This window comes from Myotis myotis, unplaced genomic scaffold (assembly GCF_014108235.1).
Source record: "Myotis myotis isolate mMyoMyo1 unplaced genomic scaffold, mMyoMyo1.p scaffold_m19_p_7, whole genome shotgun sequence".
NCBI lineage: Eukaryota > Metazoa > Chordata > Mammalia > Chiroptera > Vespertilionidae > Myotis > Myotis myotis.
Window position 1 is genome coordinate 43,239,984 of NW_023416379.1, and position 19,172 is coordinate 43,259,155.

General features: G+C 35.2%; 1 protein-coding gene across 4 annotated transcripts in view; it reads right to left on the reverse strand.

The window, feature by feature from the left end:
• The window catches only part of GRIK2 (glutamate ionotropic receptor kainate type subunit 2), a 567,104-nt gene that overhangs the window by 193,025 nt on the left and 354,907 nt on the right, over positions 1-19,172 (reverse strand). For all 4 annotated transcript variants that reach the window (XM_036318053.1, XM_036318054.1, XM_036318055.1 and 1 more), the window contains 2 exons: positions 18,398-18,505; positions 6,683-6,796 (listed from right to left, as the gene is read on the reverse strand). In XM_036318053.1, coding sequence (XP_036173946.1) covers positions 6,683-6,796; positions 18,398-18,505 — 222 coding nt within the window. The remainder of the gene's footprint in view (positions 1-6,682; positions 6,797-18,397; positions 18,506-19,172) is intronic.

The window sequence follows — 19,172 nt, forward strand, 5'->3', positions numbered from 1 at the left end:
AAAAATAAGCTTCTCGGTTACTTATAAAGCCTTTAAAGATTGAGATCCTAGGATTTTTTTTTTAAATTATGCCTAATTTCACATTAAAACACATGGCCTTCTTTTTTTCTTCTCAATGGTCTTATCACCAATAGTTTTATGTTTACCTATGTAATCTGGAGGTCTAAGAAAATATGAGGTTATTAGAAATAAAACACATTGAGAAAGAACAAAAGGGGAAAATGTAATGCCCACACAAATCTGGAAATAGAAGAAAAAATTATGGTGAGAGAAGGTTCAATGGCCTTTGAGCAAGCTGGCTGCAGGAACGGGGTATGAGGAGACAGTTAGAATGAGACATTCTCATCTCTCTCATGTTAACATTTAAGTAGTACTTATAAAACATCTACTTAGAAATATTGTAGGGGTCACTAAGAATGAAAACCGTTTTTCTTTGTGAAGCTGCAGTGTCCAGAATTCCAATAGAAATGCTAACAGCTCTCTAAGATGAACTCAGTGCTTTATGGTCCTTTTGTGACAATGGAAAGAGAAGAATCAGAGGGGAAACTTATTACAGTGGCAGACTGGAAGCCTTAGAAATCCGCTTTTGTTCGTATTCTGGAAGAAGCTGCAGAACTATTTAAAGGGTGATTTTGGTCACTTTTGACTTTTGTCCTATGATTCTTCCCATTGTCCATGGGAGTTTGCTCCCAGATAAGCCTTCTGTATCTGTGAACTGTTGACAATAAGCTTTACAAGCCCCAGCAAGTAAACTCACTGCTGAAATACACAACCTGCCAGGAAGTGCTAGGAAAATTTTAAAAAAGGCTAAGATACAGATGCAAGCACATTTGTTAAATTCATTGAGTAACCCTCCTTAATAATAATTCATTTTTCTGAAAAAGTAACCAAATTCATGGTAATTTGCACAATAAAGTGTCACTAGTCATCAAGGGACAGAAAATGTACACTGGCATTTAAGTACTAGTAATCTTCTGACGGACAAAAAACAGTTATTATATAGAAGCTGCAATGTGGGAAACACCCCACATATTTAGAAAGGTAGGAAAAATCTATTGAAAACCAAGAACACAGAGGGAAATAGGCATTCACTATATGAACTTAAATAAATATTCATTCACCTGATATTGCCTCTAGCTAGTGGATCCACAGCAGTAAGGACTACAAGTTGAGATTATAAACTGAAAACTGCACAAAGCATTCCTCAAAAGCTGTCTAAATCTCATTCAGAATTAGTATTTTTGTTATTATTTTTGCAATTAGGATTTGACTATCTCTACGCGATATATGAAATCATAAATAAAAGCATGATACTAAGGTTGATATTTTTAGTTCTATTAATAACAATGAACACAAAAAGCAAGAAATTTTAACAACAATTGAGGATGAAACTTGAAAAACAGGGTTTTAATATGAGGAATGTTAGAAGGCATGAATAAACCTGAAGTTTAGGGCTAGGCGTGCAGGTAAAGTTACAAAAATTTCCAAATTGTATGACACATTGATCTTAATTCAAAACTAAAACAATTTAAGCATTTATAAAATTATTTAGGACTTTCTAAAATGAATTAATTCCATGCTATAATTATTTACTGCACTTAGACACTATATTGGGTATAGGTTGCTGTTGAAGGGGATTAGGTAAGTCCCAATATTAATTTGATTACCCATAAAAATATGAGATGATGGTTTGAGGAGGCTGAAAGAAAACTGAGTGCTAAGTTAGGAGAGGAGCAAAATAAGAGGCCCAAGACGTTGAAGCACAAGTAGCCATAATCTTTTCTTTGAAGATGAATATGTCTCAGTGTTTGAGGGGACACACCATAACAGCATCACAGTATGAAACATATGTGGGATTTATGAATGAGAAGCATTGCTTTAAGTGAATAATCATTACTCAAGACACTATTTTGTTCATCCTATATAATAAAAGAGAAACATGTAAATTGACCATTCCTCCGCTATACTCACCAGCCAATCAGGAGTGAGTATGCAAATTAACCTGGCAAAAAAATGGTGGGTTAATTTGCATACATAGCACTAGATGGAGAGCAGAGTGGGAGAGCCAGAGGATTGGAGGGACTTGGCTCCCTCAGTCACTCCCAGTATCACTGGGAGCACCAGGAATGCTGGGAATCGTAGTTCTGGTGGCAGATGTCTCTCCTAGACACTAGAGCAGTGGTTCTCAACCTTGGCTGCACATTAGAATCACCTGGGAATCTTTTTAAAATCCTGATTTCTAGGCCTCATCCTTTGGAAATTCTGTTTCTTTGTTATGGGGTGGGGCCACAACATTAGTAACAAAGAAACAATTTCCAGAGGATGAGGCCCAGAAATCAGGATTTTAAAAAGATTCCCAGGTGATTCTAATGTGCAGCCAACATTGGGGAACCACTGCATTAGAGCAAAGTGAGTCTGGAGCAAGTTACTGTTGCAGTGGGGGATGGAGGGAAAGCAAAGGTGAGAGACATAAGTAAAATCAGAGTGTCTAGGAAAAATTAAAGGGAAGATATCCTAAAACTTCCAGGAAATCTCCACCAATGAAGCAAAGAAAAAAAAAGCCTCTGTTATTCTGTGAGCAACAAACCAAACTGGGTTGGGGGTCTCAGACAATTCGCTCATATGATTGCAAAGACAGACAGAGACTACCGGATTGGAGAGGGCTCCCCTGAGGGCTCCCAGATTGGAGAGGGTGCAGGTTGGACTGAGGGACCCCCACACCCTCCAGTACATGAATGTCATGCACCGGGCCTCTAGTAAATTATAATTGTTAGGCTTTTCCATGGTGGGCCACTAGAGCTTTCATCTCAGAGTATTGGCTGTTCAAGTTGGCTACCCAGATTGTTTGAAACCCACTACTCTGTTTTCTAGCTGTATGATTATGAGTAGTTTACATAGGCAATCTGGACCTCAGCTTTCTCACCGATAAAATAGCATTAATAATGGTACTACCACAAAAGGTTATTGTGACAATTAAACCAGCAAATCCATGAGTGGTGCTTTGAACAATGTCTAGCAGATAGTAGGCATGTAAAAAATGTCTGCTCTTCTTTTGTAACATACAATCTTCATAAGATTAAATTAGATGAAGCAGAGAAGCAGTTCAAAGCACCAGCTCCAGTGATGGTCTTCCAATTTTGAAAATTTCCAAGATATCTTCGACTTTAGAGCCCTTGAATATGTTGTTCTATCTGCCTAGGATACTTATTTCCCTTTTCTTTCTTTACCTTGCTAATTCCTGTCTATTCTTCCATACTAAACCCTAAACTGACTTTTCCTTTCACTCCTGACCTGGGTGTAACTGAGAAACATCCTGTAAAAGGCATCCTTCCATTTTCTTTCTCTTATACCCTACTCACAAAGGGTGTGTGTGTGTGTGTGTGTGTGTACTTCTTTCTATAATCCATACCATTTTCTAATGTCAATCAGAAAAAAGACCATTTCTATTTGTTAATCAATCAAATATAGCTTTTAGTACATTGCCTGATATATCATCATCATTCAATATATATGTGTTAGATAAAGTAATGAATAAATATAAATACAAATAAAACAAAAACATGAATAGATTAATGAGGAATTGAGCTGATTATTATTGACACACTGATAATGCTATATTCTAGAAACTTCACTGGTTTTTCTAAAGACACATAAAAATGTACTGAACAAGAAGAATAAGTGAACTTCTCTTTGTGGACATGCCATTATTCATAATAGCCAGACTCTCCCCTGAGATTTTCCAAGAGAGAAAAGAACAAAATAACCACAACATAAATCAAATGATCACTGCATCATTATAAATAGCAATTAAATGCCATTAAATTACATCAAGCACAGCATTTACATAAATAAGGTAAATGATCACTTCAAATCTGTTCTTTCTGGTGTGAGGAAACTCTGTGATCAGAAAATTTGGAATTTTTTTTCAACCAAGTGATATAAAAATAAATAAATTGCCTTTCCTCTTAATAAATGCCAGAATCTCTTAGAAACCAGTTGAGTGACATAGTCTAAAGTATAAACAAGCTATTTATTAAAATGTAAGCTCAGCATATGTTCCACCGATGATTTTATATCTTAGTTACATAGAGTAATGATCAGAACAGCTCTCAATTATCGTTATAGATCAGAACTATCTGTGGAAGTTATAAAAAAATGTCTAAAGCCTAGAAATACTATTTTAAAAAGTATGAGTGGGTTTTGGGGAGCATTATCCTTTTAACAGCTTTATGCTTGGCTCTGACATGAATCCAATGTTACATAGCACTTGTTTATTGATAGGCACAAACTTATCTATTGTTAGAGAAAGTCTGGATAGTTCTTATGAAACAACCCTCAGTAATTAAGCAAGATTGAGCAATTATGTGGATACTTTGATCACATGCTTTGTTTGCATCAGAAGTTTGCAATTACCTGAACACTAAATACAATCATTTGGAAGTTACCCAGTTCCTGTAATTTTCCTTTTAGTTAAATACCGTTTATTTAATAGAAATTGACAAAAAAATTTTGAGTGCTGACTGTGCCCAAGGCACTTTCTCTGACACTGCTATATTTAAAAAGTGTAAAATTTGATCATTGGCCTTGAACACATTCATGTCAAAAGAAGACAGATATTTTCTAAAATTAAAAAAGCATGGTAAGTACCATGGTAAAGTATTATGATTTAAAAAATGTATGAATCATATAAACCTCTATCCCCAACACACATACATATGCACAGGTTAATGGAGGCATCATGAAGTTTCATGGAGTCTGTGTCATTTGAGATTGGTCTGGAAGGCTGAATAGGATTTTCATGGTGAAATATAAAAACTGAGCAAATATTTGCAGCCATCAAAAAATGAAATATATGCAAGCTTGGCTGGACTGTAGAGAAGAAAAGAGTGTGGGGTTGATTGCTGAAGACCGTGGGTGACCTGAGTACAGAACTCTTTACGAGCATTGTAGAAGCACATATGGTATCAAAACAGGACATACAGTCAAGGAATGTACAGTAATGTCTAGGAAGAATATGAAAGATATGAAATAATTTAACAATAGCATAATATTAATTCTAAATAATATAAAATACTGATAAGAACTAGAGTGTCTCAGAAATGGAGAGAAACGGATTACAGATGAAAGGAAGAGAGTTAACACAATCATGGTGGCAGGCTAAATGGTTCTCCCAGTTCAATTAAAACACGGGGGTCCTGAGTGGGTGTCATGGGGAATGATGATAGAAAGGTAAAAGACGTCAAGACTGTCGAAGGCTTTGAACACCAGGGTCAAAATGTTGGGGCCCTTTTAAAAGTTAATATGAATATACTAAAGATTTATAAGCAAAAAAGCAGGAAAGTTACAGAACTAGATTTTTAAGGTAGAGAGTAGGGTACACTGGGAAGGGGAAAGCCATCAGCGAAATTGATAGCTACTTGGTTACGGCAATAGTTCTAGCAGGAGGTAATGAGGTCCAGGACATACTGGCAGAAAAAAAGGACATGGTACCATCCTGTAAGAACATTCCAACTGAAGAACAGAGCTGAAGAACTAGTGGGATGAAAGATATCTTTGAAAAGAGAGGGAGACATAAAGTTAAGTAAAAGATCACTGAGGAAGCTTGGATATGATACTGAGAGAGCAAGCATTCACTAAGGTTCTTAGCATGAAAATGATTTTAAAAACCTGGTACATTTGCATCACTGTCATTTCATGATTAGCAGCTTTGCTTCATTATCAAGAGTCCTGAACCCAAACTATTTTATCATGACATGCCTAGAGATCTAAAATCCCTTGCTGTTACTAAAAGGACAAGATTATAAATTCCTTTGGCTTGATTTCCCACCATAAATCAAATTTAGAAAATGTATAAATGTTAAAAGTATGTGGTAGTTTGTTCTGGACATTAATCTCACGTTCTTATTGAGATATAAAAGAACTAGCACTGATAAGCATATTCTAGAGGTAAAATTACTGATTAAATAATGTAAGAGCTCCTTGCTTATCCTAAAATTAAATTTCCCATTTGCAAGTGGCATACTAGACATAAGTGAACATTACTGTGTAATCTAATAGAAATATATCATTAAAAGAGGGCAAAAATATCTAGCTTATCAGTATTAATTGAATTCTGTTGGTGGTAAAAAATATCTGTTGCTTAAAAAAACACTTGTCATTTGATTTCATTAGGAAGATTGGTAAGGTAAAAGTGGATTCTTCAGGTTAAAAACAATTAAATTGAAAGCAAGGTTAAACTTATTATAGAAAAAATCCTAAAAATAAATGACATGCCTTCTGAAAATCTATTTGCAGGAAATGAAACCAAAAGCAAAGTTCACATGCAGCTTCTCACATAACTATATTTGTACAGCTGCATGTCCATATATTTTTAAACCTTAACATTGATAATTTTTCAATAGTAACTAATTTTGTGGAAATGTAAAGATTTCCAGTAATGCATGAAGCTATATTATTAATCAACCTGACCAGCCCAAACATGAATATAATTTACATCACTGAAGACTAACAAAATAAAACTGCGACTAGGTTAACATCGACTCATCTGCTATACAGTAATTGCTAAATAACTGCAAAATACATTACATTCTGTTCATTACCGCTCCAATTATAATGTCCTCTTCTATCTGTTTCTATGTTTATCTATGTTTTGTCTGAAAAGAATGGAAAAATAAATACTTACCAAAATGGTGGTGACGATCAAAGAACGGTTAGATAAGGAATCTGTGATGTTGGCTGGTTTTCCCTTTTGACTTTCTGTCATATTCAGGCCACTGGCTGGATCCCAGGTTCCAATCTATAAAACAGCATACATGCTTTGTAAATTGTCCATCGGGCACATAGGAGAGAGTACTGCCAGAGAAAGTTAAGATTTTTCACACTTATTATTCACCTCTGCTGCATTATCTGCCATCATTAAAGTAAAGGCTACTTGTTTTAAGCATGATTCACTGCTCTGAGAAGTATGTCCAGTGAAGTGTGACATTAAAGAACAAAATGATCCACTGCACTTCTACAGTCAGTGTGGGAGCTTAATTTTCCATTCAAACTTTCATTCACCAAGATAAACCACATTTGATGATACCTTGATAGCTGGCCAGAAACTCATTAATGGTGCATATCTTTTACTGAAATGGATCTTTCTCAGCCTCTCATTGTAAAGATAACAAACCACATTACTACATGAACAAAGCTAAAAGACAGAGCAAAACCTAGGGATCCAGGATAAATTAATTGGTAAAGGCAGGTTTAAGAGAGGCATTGATTGGAATTCTGCATAACACCCAGTAAGGCAAAATCATATGCAGAATCCCTTTTAGAGCTTTAAAAAATACACCTGTGCAGCTTTTAAAATACTCAGAGGAAAGGAAATTACTGTACAGAATCATCTATTGAACACATTCCAGTAGTCCCACCTGTATTCCATTTTAATGTATTTAATTTACTTTGTGATAGATTAGGCAGGAATTTTTATCCAGTGTGCCTCAAGAATTTTTAAAACATGCAATTCCTGACTATTTAGTCAGAAACACTGACCTTTTATCCCTTAGATTAGGCATCAGGTGTGAATGAATCAAAATTATACCTATTTTTTGTCAGATTGGCCAGAAATACATGTCTTGGTGTGCCCCAGAATTTTAGTAATTAGTTTATGTGTGCTGGAAGATGAAAAAGGTTAAAAATTGCTGGATAGTTCAGATGGATGGTTTGCATGCACTTCACCATTGCACCATCATATAACAATGGTCATCACTAAAGGAGAACAGAGGCATAAGGAGATAAGGAGTAATATTTTTCCCACCCTCTTAAACCTGGGAGTCATCAATAGTCACTATATGATAGTGACATTGATATAGCAGGTAATATTTTCCCTAATATGCTAGCAAGAGTCTCATCAGCATAACCTTATCCAAATTAAATATTATGATCCTTTTATTTTCTTTATATATCATTATATTTACTCTTTTGATCCCCTTTAATTTCTATCACTTTCCTAGTAACCTCTTAAGATGTTTAATAATCTCTGTAGAAAAGCTCCAAAGTGGAAATATTAGTAATTTCTGTTCTACATAAGAATAGCCATGTCACTCTAATACTTGCATGTAAGTGCAAACCCTAATACATTTTTTCCCAAGAACGTATTCAACTACACTAGTGACTCAAAAACATTTTTTAAGTGATGGCTAAAAAAATCTCTCTTGCCATATATTTTCATTGCAGTTAATTTTCTTCTTACTATGAAAAACTACATATTTCTAAAGTTTGGGTCAAGAAATGAAAAAGTCAAATAACACAGTGAGAAAAAAAAATATCTTGATTCAGTATTCTTTCCAAAGTAAAGTACTCTTGGGACAATTACATTATTTAATTTAGACTATAGATATTATGATGTCATAAAGACATTCAGGGTCTGTAATGAAAGGCATTCAGGTAACATTGACATTGAAGTGGGAGGGCAGAAGCCAATAGAAAGAATTTCCAGGGGAGAGTGGGTAGTTTTAAATTTCAGAAAATCTCAAGGCAGAGCAGCAAGTAGGGGCCACATTCTGAGCCTGCTCTGCTCACAGAGCTGTGTGCCTTGGGGTTGCATGTTCCCAGAGCAGGTGTTTTTTTTCAAGTTCCCAGCAAGGCGTCGCCAGAGCTAGGAGAGGCCCTGCTGGGAACTTGGGTGAGGAAGGATAGCCAGGATGTAAAACATGGAATGCCTGCTGATCTGCTTAAAGTGCTTCAAATTCAAAATCATTAAAAACACTCTGTTGGCTAAACAGGACATCTGCAGATCCTATTTTGCAGTGACTGCTACTTTTCTGTCCCCAGTTTGTAATTAATACCTATTATGCAAATGCCATTTCTTTGGAATCCCCCCCACCACCACCACCATTGGCTAAATAGTCAAATTTTTCACATGTGTAATTCTATCAGCTAAAACACTGGCAAATATACTTTGTCTGCTAAGGTCTGCCTAACGACAACTCTTAAACTCAATCAGGAAGTTTTTCAAATTTCTAAGCAAATCACTAATACAAAATATTGCCCATTTCACTTACTAGTGTCTTCCATGACTACTTTTTATTAAAAAAAAATAACTGAGCTAAACATTCACTCATATAAACATACTAATATTTAGTTTCATTCTCCGTTAGTTGCTTTTCTATTTGGATGGAGGGTTCTGGTTCATAGAATATGAATCCATAATTTCCTGTAATCACAAATATTAGCTATTCCCTTTTGTAAAACTCAGGTTTTTCAGCATAATGTTATAGAGTTTCAGAAATTTCAGTGATATAAAATACTAAATCAAATAAAATTTTGTATGATTACTGGATTTTAAGTCTCCTGTAATCCTATAATTCAAAATTTTCTATTGCTTGAGGAAATTGTCAACAGTGGATTTTGTGCTTGGTTTTGTTTTAGTCACAAGAACCATGGACTAAGTCAAGATAATCTTATTTCTTTTCATGTATTTTCAGAATCAATTTTTTATTACATGATTTAATAAAGTCTTTTAAGTACTTTTTAATTTTCAGTTCTAAAATGGAATAATGATAGCTAAGTACTCTTGACCTCACAGAGATGTTTTAAGTAGAGTAAGTATATATCTTAGTTTACTTGGATATTTCAAATTTAAAATTGTCTTCCTAGTGTAAATATTAATAGCACCCTCTTGTACAATTTAAAAAGCCATGGTTTGTCTAATAAAGTATAATGCATCCTTATTATCAGGACAAACTAAATAAGTAATATAAAAGTACTTCAAATACCATAAAGAACTATAGAAAACATGGCATTATTCATTTTCATCTTCTCAATGATTCTTAAAATAAATTTGCTTTTCTTCATAAAAATAATGTATGTTTACTGTCAAATTATAAAATACGCAAGATATAAAAGAGAACATCAATTTAAACTTTGAACTTATGCACATACCCAAGTTAATCACAGCTAAAGCTTTAGTGTATTATGTTCCTTGCATAATTTGCACCATAGCCTTATAGTTAATGGCTCAGACTCTGAAGGATGTACCAAACTGCCATAATCCCACTTCCATCAGGTGACATGGGCATATTACTTCTCTGCTCTTCAATTTCCTAATCTATAAATGGGCAAATAGTAATACCTACCTCATAGAGTTATAATTATTATATCAATTAAATAAGACCCATTTGTACACTATTATGAGTATTTCCATCTGGTGTTAAAAATTAATCAATTCTTAATTTTAGTGATTCCATAAAATAAATATCATATGAGTGTAAAATGCTTCTATACATGGTTTGACTTAATGTCAGACAAATATATTTGTCTTGAGCAAAGAGCATAAGTGGTACTTTTCCATAGAAAACCTGTGTAGTGATCATCAGAGACCACAATACTAATTATATTTGAAGCAGTCTTAGCACAATGTGAAGTCTCTATAATAAAGTAATTTCACTTAAGCCCAAACCGGTTTGGCTCAATAGATAGAGCATCGGCCTGCGGGCTGAAGGGTCCTGGGTTCAATTCTGGTCAAGGGCACATACCTTGGTTGCAGGTTCCCTGGCCCTGGTCAGGGTGTGTACAGGAGGCAACCAATCTATGTGTCTCTCTCACATCAATGTTTTTCTCTGTCTCTCTTTTCCTTTTCACTCTCTCTAAAAATCAATGGGAAAATATCCTCAGGTGAGGATTAACAAAAAAAAAAATAAAGTTCACTTAAAGAAAAATCTCCCAATAATTAGTTGCCTCCAACCACATGACCCAGAAAGTATAGTTTTCCTTAAAGAGTACTTATCATTCCTTTCAGAAGAACAGTGCTATCCTTGATGGTGCTGTTTGAGGATACTGAAAAGTGGAAAGCATAAGAAAGGTATTGATATTAAATGCTCATTTACATTTAGAAGATAAATATTCTCTCCAATTAACTGAATACATACTGGTAGACTGTATATTTCTCTATTAATTCGTGTACTCATTTTTTATAAATAATTTCCGAACTCAGGTTTCTCTAAGCTATGTGTACATGAACGGCAGGAACAGAGTTTGTACTTATCTTGCTAAATGTTGCAGGCAGGAACAGAGTTTGTACTTATCTTGCTAAATGTTGCAGGCAAACCACAGAATTTTTTCCTCACGTACTTTACTCTTTCCAATGTTGAATTTTTAAATAAAGAGTATAGATAGCTATTTGCATTGCCATCTAAAAATAGCACTGTCTAATGTCAATAGTAATGTGCATACTTCCATTGGGCTAAGTATTAACGGGAGATTACTTAAACAAAACTGGTGACTGGTCATTCAATGTCTATGCACTGAGTAAAGAACAATTAATTGGGAATTGAATCATCTTCATACATCAGTGATTTGGACCATGAAGATAGTAAAAAGGACTCTTCATTAATCACTTTCCTAACACCAAATACCGACCAGTTTCCATAGGCTCTAGAACTTCACCATTTGAAAACCATTATGTGTTAATATGAAGACAATAAATTAATAAGTATATAGTTATCTCACAAAAAGAGAGATGACTTATATAAACATAGAGTTATTAACTTTAAGATTCTTATTTTTATGCAGGGCAAAGTAAACCCTAAACATAATTAAAGCTTAAGAGACAGGTGATAGTTTTTTTAAAGAAATTAAATCAATGAATTAACTGTTCTCAAATAAACAATGCTATGTAATTCAATTAAAGACCACTTTTCAAAGAGTAAAATTGTAATTGAGTTTACTTTGAAATCAAACCAATGCATTACAATTATGTTTATGGTAGGTACATGTTTAATTAAAATTCAGTAGTTGAAAGAAAAGTACCAATAGTTTGTATTCTCTGTTGGATGAAAAATCAAAATTGTGTGTGCTCCGATAAAGTAATACTATTAGTTTCTAAACATAAAAATCATCTGTAGCCCTGACAGGTTTGGCTCAGTGGATAGAGTGTTGGCCTGCGGACTGAAGGGTCCCAGGTACGATTCCAGTCAAGGGCATGTACCTTGGTTGTGGGCACATCCCCAGTGGGGAGTGTGCAGGAGGCAGCTGGTCGATGTTTCTCTCTCATCCATGTTTCTAGCTCTCTATCCCTCTCCCTTCCTCTCTGTGAAAAATCAATAAAATATATATTTTAAAAAAATCATCTGTAAATAGCTTTCTTAACTATTTTACCATCCTGAAGATTAAACATTATCAAGCAAAATAATAACTATAAACAGACTGACACACAAACAAAATATGTCTGTCCAGTTCTGAGACAAGGCAAATTACATATAATAGTGTAACAAATTAAATAGCTAACATCTCCAAAGAGAGACACTACACTTGGATCCTGCTCAGGATGTATTTTTGCTTTTTAAGAATCAAACAACTCGTTTCTGACAGGCTGGAAGGTTACTGTTACCATTAGCAGTGCCTTCCTACAGGGAGGCAAAACAAACCTCAGTTCCCAGGAAAGCTGGGGGTTACTGTTGCCATGGGGACCAGGGTATGTATCAAATGCCATTAAAGAAAGAAAGATACAAACTGCTATGCATCAGGTCTCTGAAAATCTGTCAAAGGAATATTTTCATCATTTTCAGTTCAAAATTAATTTTGAAGTCTATAAATTCCATTCAGAAACCTTTTTCATAGGGAGTTAATAAGTACAGGATTCTGCGGACAAGAGAGAAAAGTCAATAGCAAAGATTTATTAGAAAATTACTGCTTTTTCCTAAAATGTATACTCTACAAAAAATTCTTCAAAAAGCAATTTGAACGTCTTGATCCTGGAACATTTTTGGCTCTAAACTTAGACAGGCAGGGTTTCACTAATTCTAACCCTCTCCATGTATTATCAAAATTTTGAAGTTTTCAGTAAGAAGCCTATGGATTGCTGTTAGCAATTTCTGTACTAGTGAGTCCCAGTGCAAAAGTGGATATGAAGAAAGTAAAGATTTTTTTTAATCCTCACCCGAGGATATTTTTCCATTGATTTTTAGAGAGAGTGAGAGAGAGGGGAAGACAGAGAGAAACACTGATTTGAAAGAAACACATCGATTGGATGCCTGTGCACAAGCCCCGAACAGGGCCCAGGCCTGCAACCAAGGTTTGTGCCCTTGACCAGAATCGAACCTGGGACTTTCAGTCCACAGACTAATGCTCTATCCACTGAGCAAAGCCAGCTAGGGCCAGAAACTAAAGACTTTAAAAGTTGGAATGAAGCTTAACGTGAAAATAAATATGACACATTTAAACTTTTAAAGGTTTGCAAATATAAATTATTTTCCTTTATATTATTTATTTGGACTCTTAACTTGGGAGAAATTGATAAACATTCCATAAGATGGCCTCTTTTCTTTTACAAGATTTTCTCTAAGGATACACAAGATAGAAGCTGATTTTATTATAAAAGTGTGATGAGGCAAACACATGGTGTAATTGTCCATAGACCTAAACACCAGGCCTTTACCAAGAGAAATATATTCTTTTCATTATTATGTTTTTTAATAAATATAATCTACAGTAATAAAAGAGAAACATGCAAATTGGTGTCACTCCACTACACCCACCAGCCAATAAGGGTGAGTATGCAAATTAACCCAAATAAGATGGTGGTTAATTTGCATATGCAGGCACAGAGCAAAGACTGAAAATGACTGAAGACTGAAGAGGCTTAGCTTCTCCGCTCCGCCTCACTGCTGTGGCTTGAGCGGAGAAGCCAAGCCTTGCTGCTGCGGACCAAGCGGAGAAGCCAAGCCTCGAGGCCAGACCAAAGGCCTGGGTCCTGGATGCCGGAGGAAAAACCGGTGCCAGCAGCCAGGGGAAGGAAGGCCTATTGCACGAATCTTCATGCAACGGGCTTCTAGTATTAAAATAAAACACTTTTAATAAGAATGTATCAGGCTCTTTCTCTGTCAAAGAGACAAATAAATTTATTCTCCCAGTTCTCTTTGAATATAAATGTAACATGCAAGACATTACCAGAAAAATAACTAGAACAGATAGAAAAACCTTGATACTAAAGAAGGGACAGGAGAGGTACACAGAATGATTTTATTTTAACACATCTACTTAGAAGCAAATATCCTCTCGTGCAATAAAAATCCATTTAAGCAACTGAAAAAGTGAAGGGGCAAGAGTGATTTTGTTCCCCCTTGGAAAGCATCTGATGATGTACATAGTGATGACAAAGGACATTCAATTAAAAAATTCAATGTCTGCCAGAATTCAGTGATTTTATTATTGCATTATAGTTTCTTAGAAGAATTGTTTTAAGTATAAGTGGTTATTTTCCCCCAAATGGCCTCTAGATATTTCATCTTGCAATGGAAATGCACCATTATCATGTAGTGTCATTATCTCAATTCAAACATGTTTTGTGTAAAATCTTTTCAATTGTTTTTGCTCTAAACAGAATCCTTTTGAAGTTATATTATAAGAACCTTCTGAATATTCTTAACATTTTATGCCATTTTTCAAGTGTTTTCTTCCATCTGAAGCTGGTCTTTCCTAACCACATATCGAAGCTTCAGAGGTAAGATTAAACCATTCCTAATGATAAATGACGTCCTAGTTATACATTCTGAAAGCAATACAAAACCTAAAAAACAAAACAAAAATACCCCATTTAATTATGAATTACAAAGAAATTTTTTGTATTTCCTCAATTTCCCTTGGCCTTACTTTTTCCCCTCTCCTTCTAAGTGACACCAAATAATTCCACTGAAAGACTGACTACACAAACAGATAATGGTCAGACCATGTGTGACAATAGAACTTTGGCCCAGAATCTCTGGAGAAATTATCTTCTGTCGACAAACTACAAGCTACAAACTCTGCAGCTATCTGCCCAGAATAATTAAAATTTGTTCAGCTCCCCTCCTCCCTTTTGTACTCAGAATCTAGCAAAGAAAGTTAAGTATGCCCTCCAACCAATCACCCAAGATGCCTACTTGTAGTTAGTATACTTCCAGTTTCCTCAGACCCCTGAGAAATTCCCCTTTTTCTGCTCTAAAGCTTTTCCACTCTCCTGCCTGCCCTTAAATCTCTGCCAGATGAAAGTGACGGTGGCTGGCTCCCTTGCAAGCCCTGAATAATAACTACTGTTTGTTCTCATTTGATTGGCCTTTATTTCCACACCACATATTTATAAGAAGAAACAGTATACAAATAGAATGATGATTATTTTTACTCTTTGATGTAATATTGGAGTGTCAGAAAGTATTACATTACACAATGTAGGGGAGTAAATTTGCCTGGTGTGATGTGCTTCCTTATAAGCTCAGACTTCAGTGCTGTCTTCTGCACTATCAGATCCTTTACCCCTGGATGCCCTGACCCACCACCCCAACCTAAGGACTGCCTAACTGCAGGGTTTCTCTGTACTCACTCTGTAGGTATGGAGCAACGCTAGAAAAAAAACTAGGCTAAGAGAATAGCTTTGCAGCAGACACTTGTGTAGCATTCCAGATGAAGTATTTCTTATGATTCACATAGTGTTCTGCATTCATTCAATAGTCAATAAATATTTCTTGAGGATGTAGTTTGTGCCAGACACTTTTCTAGGTCTTGAATATATAAGTAGTGGGTAAGAATACATTTTTTCCATTTAACAGGACATGTATTCTTGCTAGGAACACAGCCTTTTAAAAAGTGTACATGTAAATACATATATATTGTGGTAGGTATCAGAAAGGAATGGTATACGGTACTCTGAGAAACTCAAATTTAATAGAGACTTTGGGGATGCCTATCTAAGGAAATAATATTTAAGCAGCTACCCTAAGAATGAATAAGAATTAGTCAGGCAAAGGGGATAGAGATGTGTATTACAGACTGAGAAACTCTATTACCAAGTAATAGAAAACTTTAAATCTGTGAGAAAATGAAAAAAAAAAGTCAATGTAGCTGGAGCTTAGAAAACATCTAAGAGGACAGTGAGAGGTGAGAGGGAGAGATAGGAAATGCACTGTAAATGGAAGGGTTTGAATAGAGGAATGACATCAATTTGTTTTTAAAGATATTGGCTGGCTGCGGTGGTTTGAGAATGGATCACTAGGGGGATTAGGAGAGAGAGGCTTGTTGAGACTCTAATGGAGATGTCCAGGTATAAGGTCCCTTTACTTTTATTTCAGCAATGGATGTGGAGAGAAACGGATGGATTCTAAACATATTTTGAAAGTAGAATATATGCTGTGGTCTTTGAACTGAACAGAAGAATTCAAGCTTGGAAAACCACTTATCTGATCTTCCTTTTCCTTTTTTTAAAATTCTTTATTGTTTAAAGTATTATATATGTCTCTTTTACTGCCATTGACCTCTCCCCAGCCATTCCCACCCTCCAGCACATGCCCTGACCCCCCTACTGTCTGTGTCCAGTGGTTATGCTTATATGAATGCATACAGGTCCTTTGGTTGATCTCTTACCACCCCCTCCTTCCCTGCCTTCCCCCTGAGGTTGGATGGTCTGTTTGATTTTCCTTTTCTTACTATTAGTACTCAGTATGGGACTCTTAAAGAAAGACGTTGTTCTATTATGGTATACTGCCTGACACAGGCAGTTACCTACTGGTTTTTCCCCTTTATTTTCCCTCATCTGTTCCACAGAGGCACTTCCATGGCCCTGTGAGCTTCTTTGGATAGATGTGGCTGGTTGTGTAAATGGTATTGGTGACTCTTCTTGAACCATGGCTAACTGAGCTGGGTTCCACCCAAGGTCCCTGTTGAGACAGAGTGGAAAAGATTCACATTGATCTATTGGCACTATCTAAGTGGAAAGGTTGTATCCATAGGAAAATTTTAACCCCAAGTTCATCTCCCCGAACATGTCCATACTATCTGTCGGAAACACAATCTGTTTCTTCCTGCTTTATCTGTTCCACATTATAAACATCAAAAGCGTGAACTTTATTCCTATTAACTGTTTCTATCCAAAGGTTCATATTCCAGAAAATGATCCAAATGATAATATATCTTTTTGGTCACTTATTACTGCCCATTCCAAAATTATAGTTTTATGAGTCTATTTATTACTGGCAGGTCTCCTTCACTAGAGTATAACCTTCATTATGGCACAAAATAGATGTTCTCTGATGATTAAATGAAGTGTGCTGGTCAAAGATGACCAAGACAAAATGAGGAAAAGGCAGTAATATGAAAAGACATAATGTATAAAGCCAGAATTTCACACCTTTTCTTTCTTGATTTTCCTTGGCCCATATAGATAGTATTGGGAATAGTTAAAATTCTAGTCTGGGCCCTTAAAGAAGGTATTTCCAGGTATTGTTTTGTTTTTTAGAGATCATGAAAGTCTCACTTCAGCCTAAGAGGGAAGCCCTTTGCACTCTACTTTTTGAGATGATGAATTTGGCTCTGGAGAAGCTGGGCAGAAGGATGAAGTCCACACATGTGCAATGGAACTAGACTTGTAATTTAAGCCTCCTGAATCACCATGCAGTGACCCTTCAAAACTGAGAGCTCTATCTAGATAGGGACTCTGTCTTTTCATCTATTAATTGGTAACTATACTTTTCAGGAAAAAATAAAAGTAAAATCAACAAGACTTATTAGTCATCATGAGGCAAATATTGCTATTACCCAGGATGCAGTTAAAGACATTTTATTTTAGAGGTATTAAAAAAAATCTGTCTATAAATGGCAGAACAAGGATTTGAGCCCAATTTTTCTGAATCTAGTCCTTGATCTCTTAACCATTCTACTAAATTTTAAAAAAGAGTAATTTTTGTTACTTAACTATTTCTACTGATTCAAAGTCGAATTTGCCACAATGGCATCTCAAAAATATTTACCTTATTCTTAAGATCTGACTAAACTAAATCCCACCTCCGTCTTTTAGGTGATAACTTCATGTACTAATTTTTGAAGCTATTAAAAACATTTGATGTGAACTATTTCAATATCCTTTTTCTCTAACGTGCCTTCAACGTGTTCTCAATACCTTATCTGTCTTCCCAGGAGATTTGTGCCAATTTCTTTCTAATGTTAATTTATCCCACTTATTTCTTCTCCAGTATTTGATTTCTACCTTTATTATTGTCTCTTCTTACCTTTGTCATCTGGTTGCCTCATTACTTATTAAAATCTTAGTCCCAATGCACTACTATTCTTTGAATTAACACAATTACTGGGGGTTAAGTTAATGCCTTCTGCCACAACTCATCTCTCACTTCCCCTCTCAGAATAGTTTTAAATTCATGGTTCTATACTAAAATTATTCCAAACTACAATCTCTGCCCAAGCAATCCATGGGCCTCCAGGATACTCTCTCTTTAAACTCTCATGGTATATACCATTGCATTGCCAATATCTCCACATGGTGTAACTGTATGCCTCAAATCTAGCATTTTAGTTCTATTTCCCACTTGTACTGTATGTCTGTGTGTTTCATTTAATAACTTAAAGTAAATAAGCTGAATGCCTAACGTACCTTTTCCAGCCCTTCTTCCTTGAGGCTGATCACATCCAAATCAAAATCTGTTCGTAAGCCATTGGTTTTGTTGAAAGTTATCCTGCCTGTGAGACCTTCCCAATGTGCCTGTGGAAAGAGAAAAAAAAAAGATTAGTAAGTAAGTAAAGGAAGAGAAAACACTTTTCCAGGAAAAAAAGAGAAAACCTTTTCATCACATCTCATAAACTTACATTGCTATGGAATTTAAAAAGAGAAAACATTGTTTAGCAAAGTAAGAAGAATTTAGTCACTTTTTATCAAATAGGAAATAGTGAATCTATCACTGGAGATTATAAAAAGAATTACTGTTATAAAAAAGCACTCTTAAATTCATACTAATGTGAAAATAAATTTATTTTACCACATGAAAGAAACTGACACTAGGAAAACCTAGTTATAGGACTTCGATTATGCACTTCCCCCTTAGAGTAACTAACTTATTACTTTAGTTTTTCTTAAGTGATAAATGGGAAAATGTATGAAAATTACTTCAGATAAGTTAGAGTTCCTCCTGTAGGAGATCTCCATGCAGAAGGAAGTATATATAATAATTTACTTATGTATTCACCTCTCAATGGTAAATAAATATCTGGTCTTAAAAAAAAAATATATATATATATATATATATATATATATATATATATATATCCTATCTAATAATAGACAAACATGGTAATCGGCTGTACCTTCGCTACACCTCTCATTGGCTAATCAGCGAGATATGCAAATTAACCACCAACAAAGATGGCGGTTA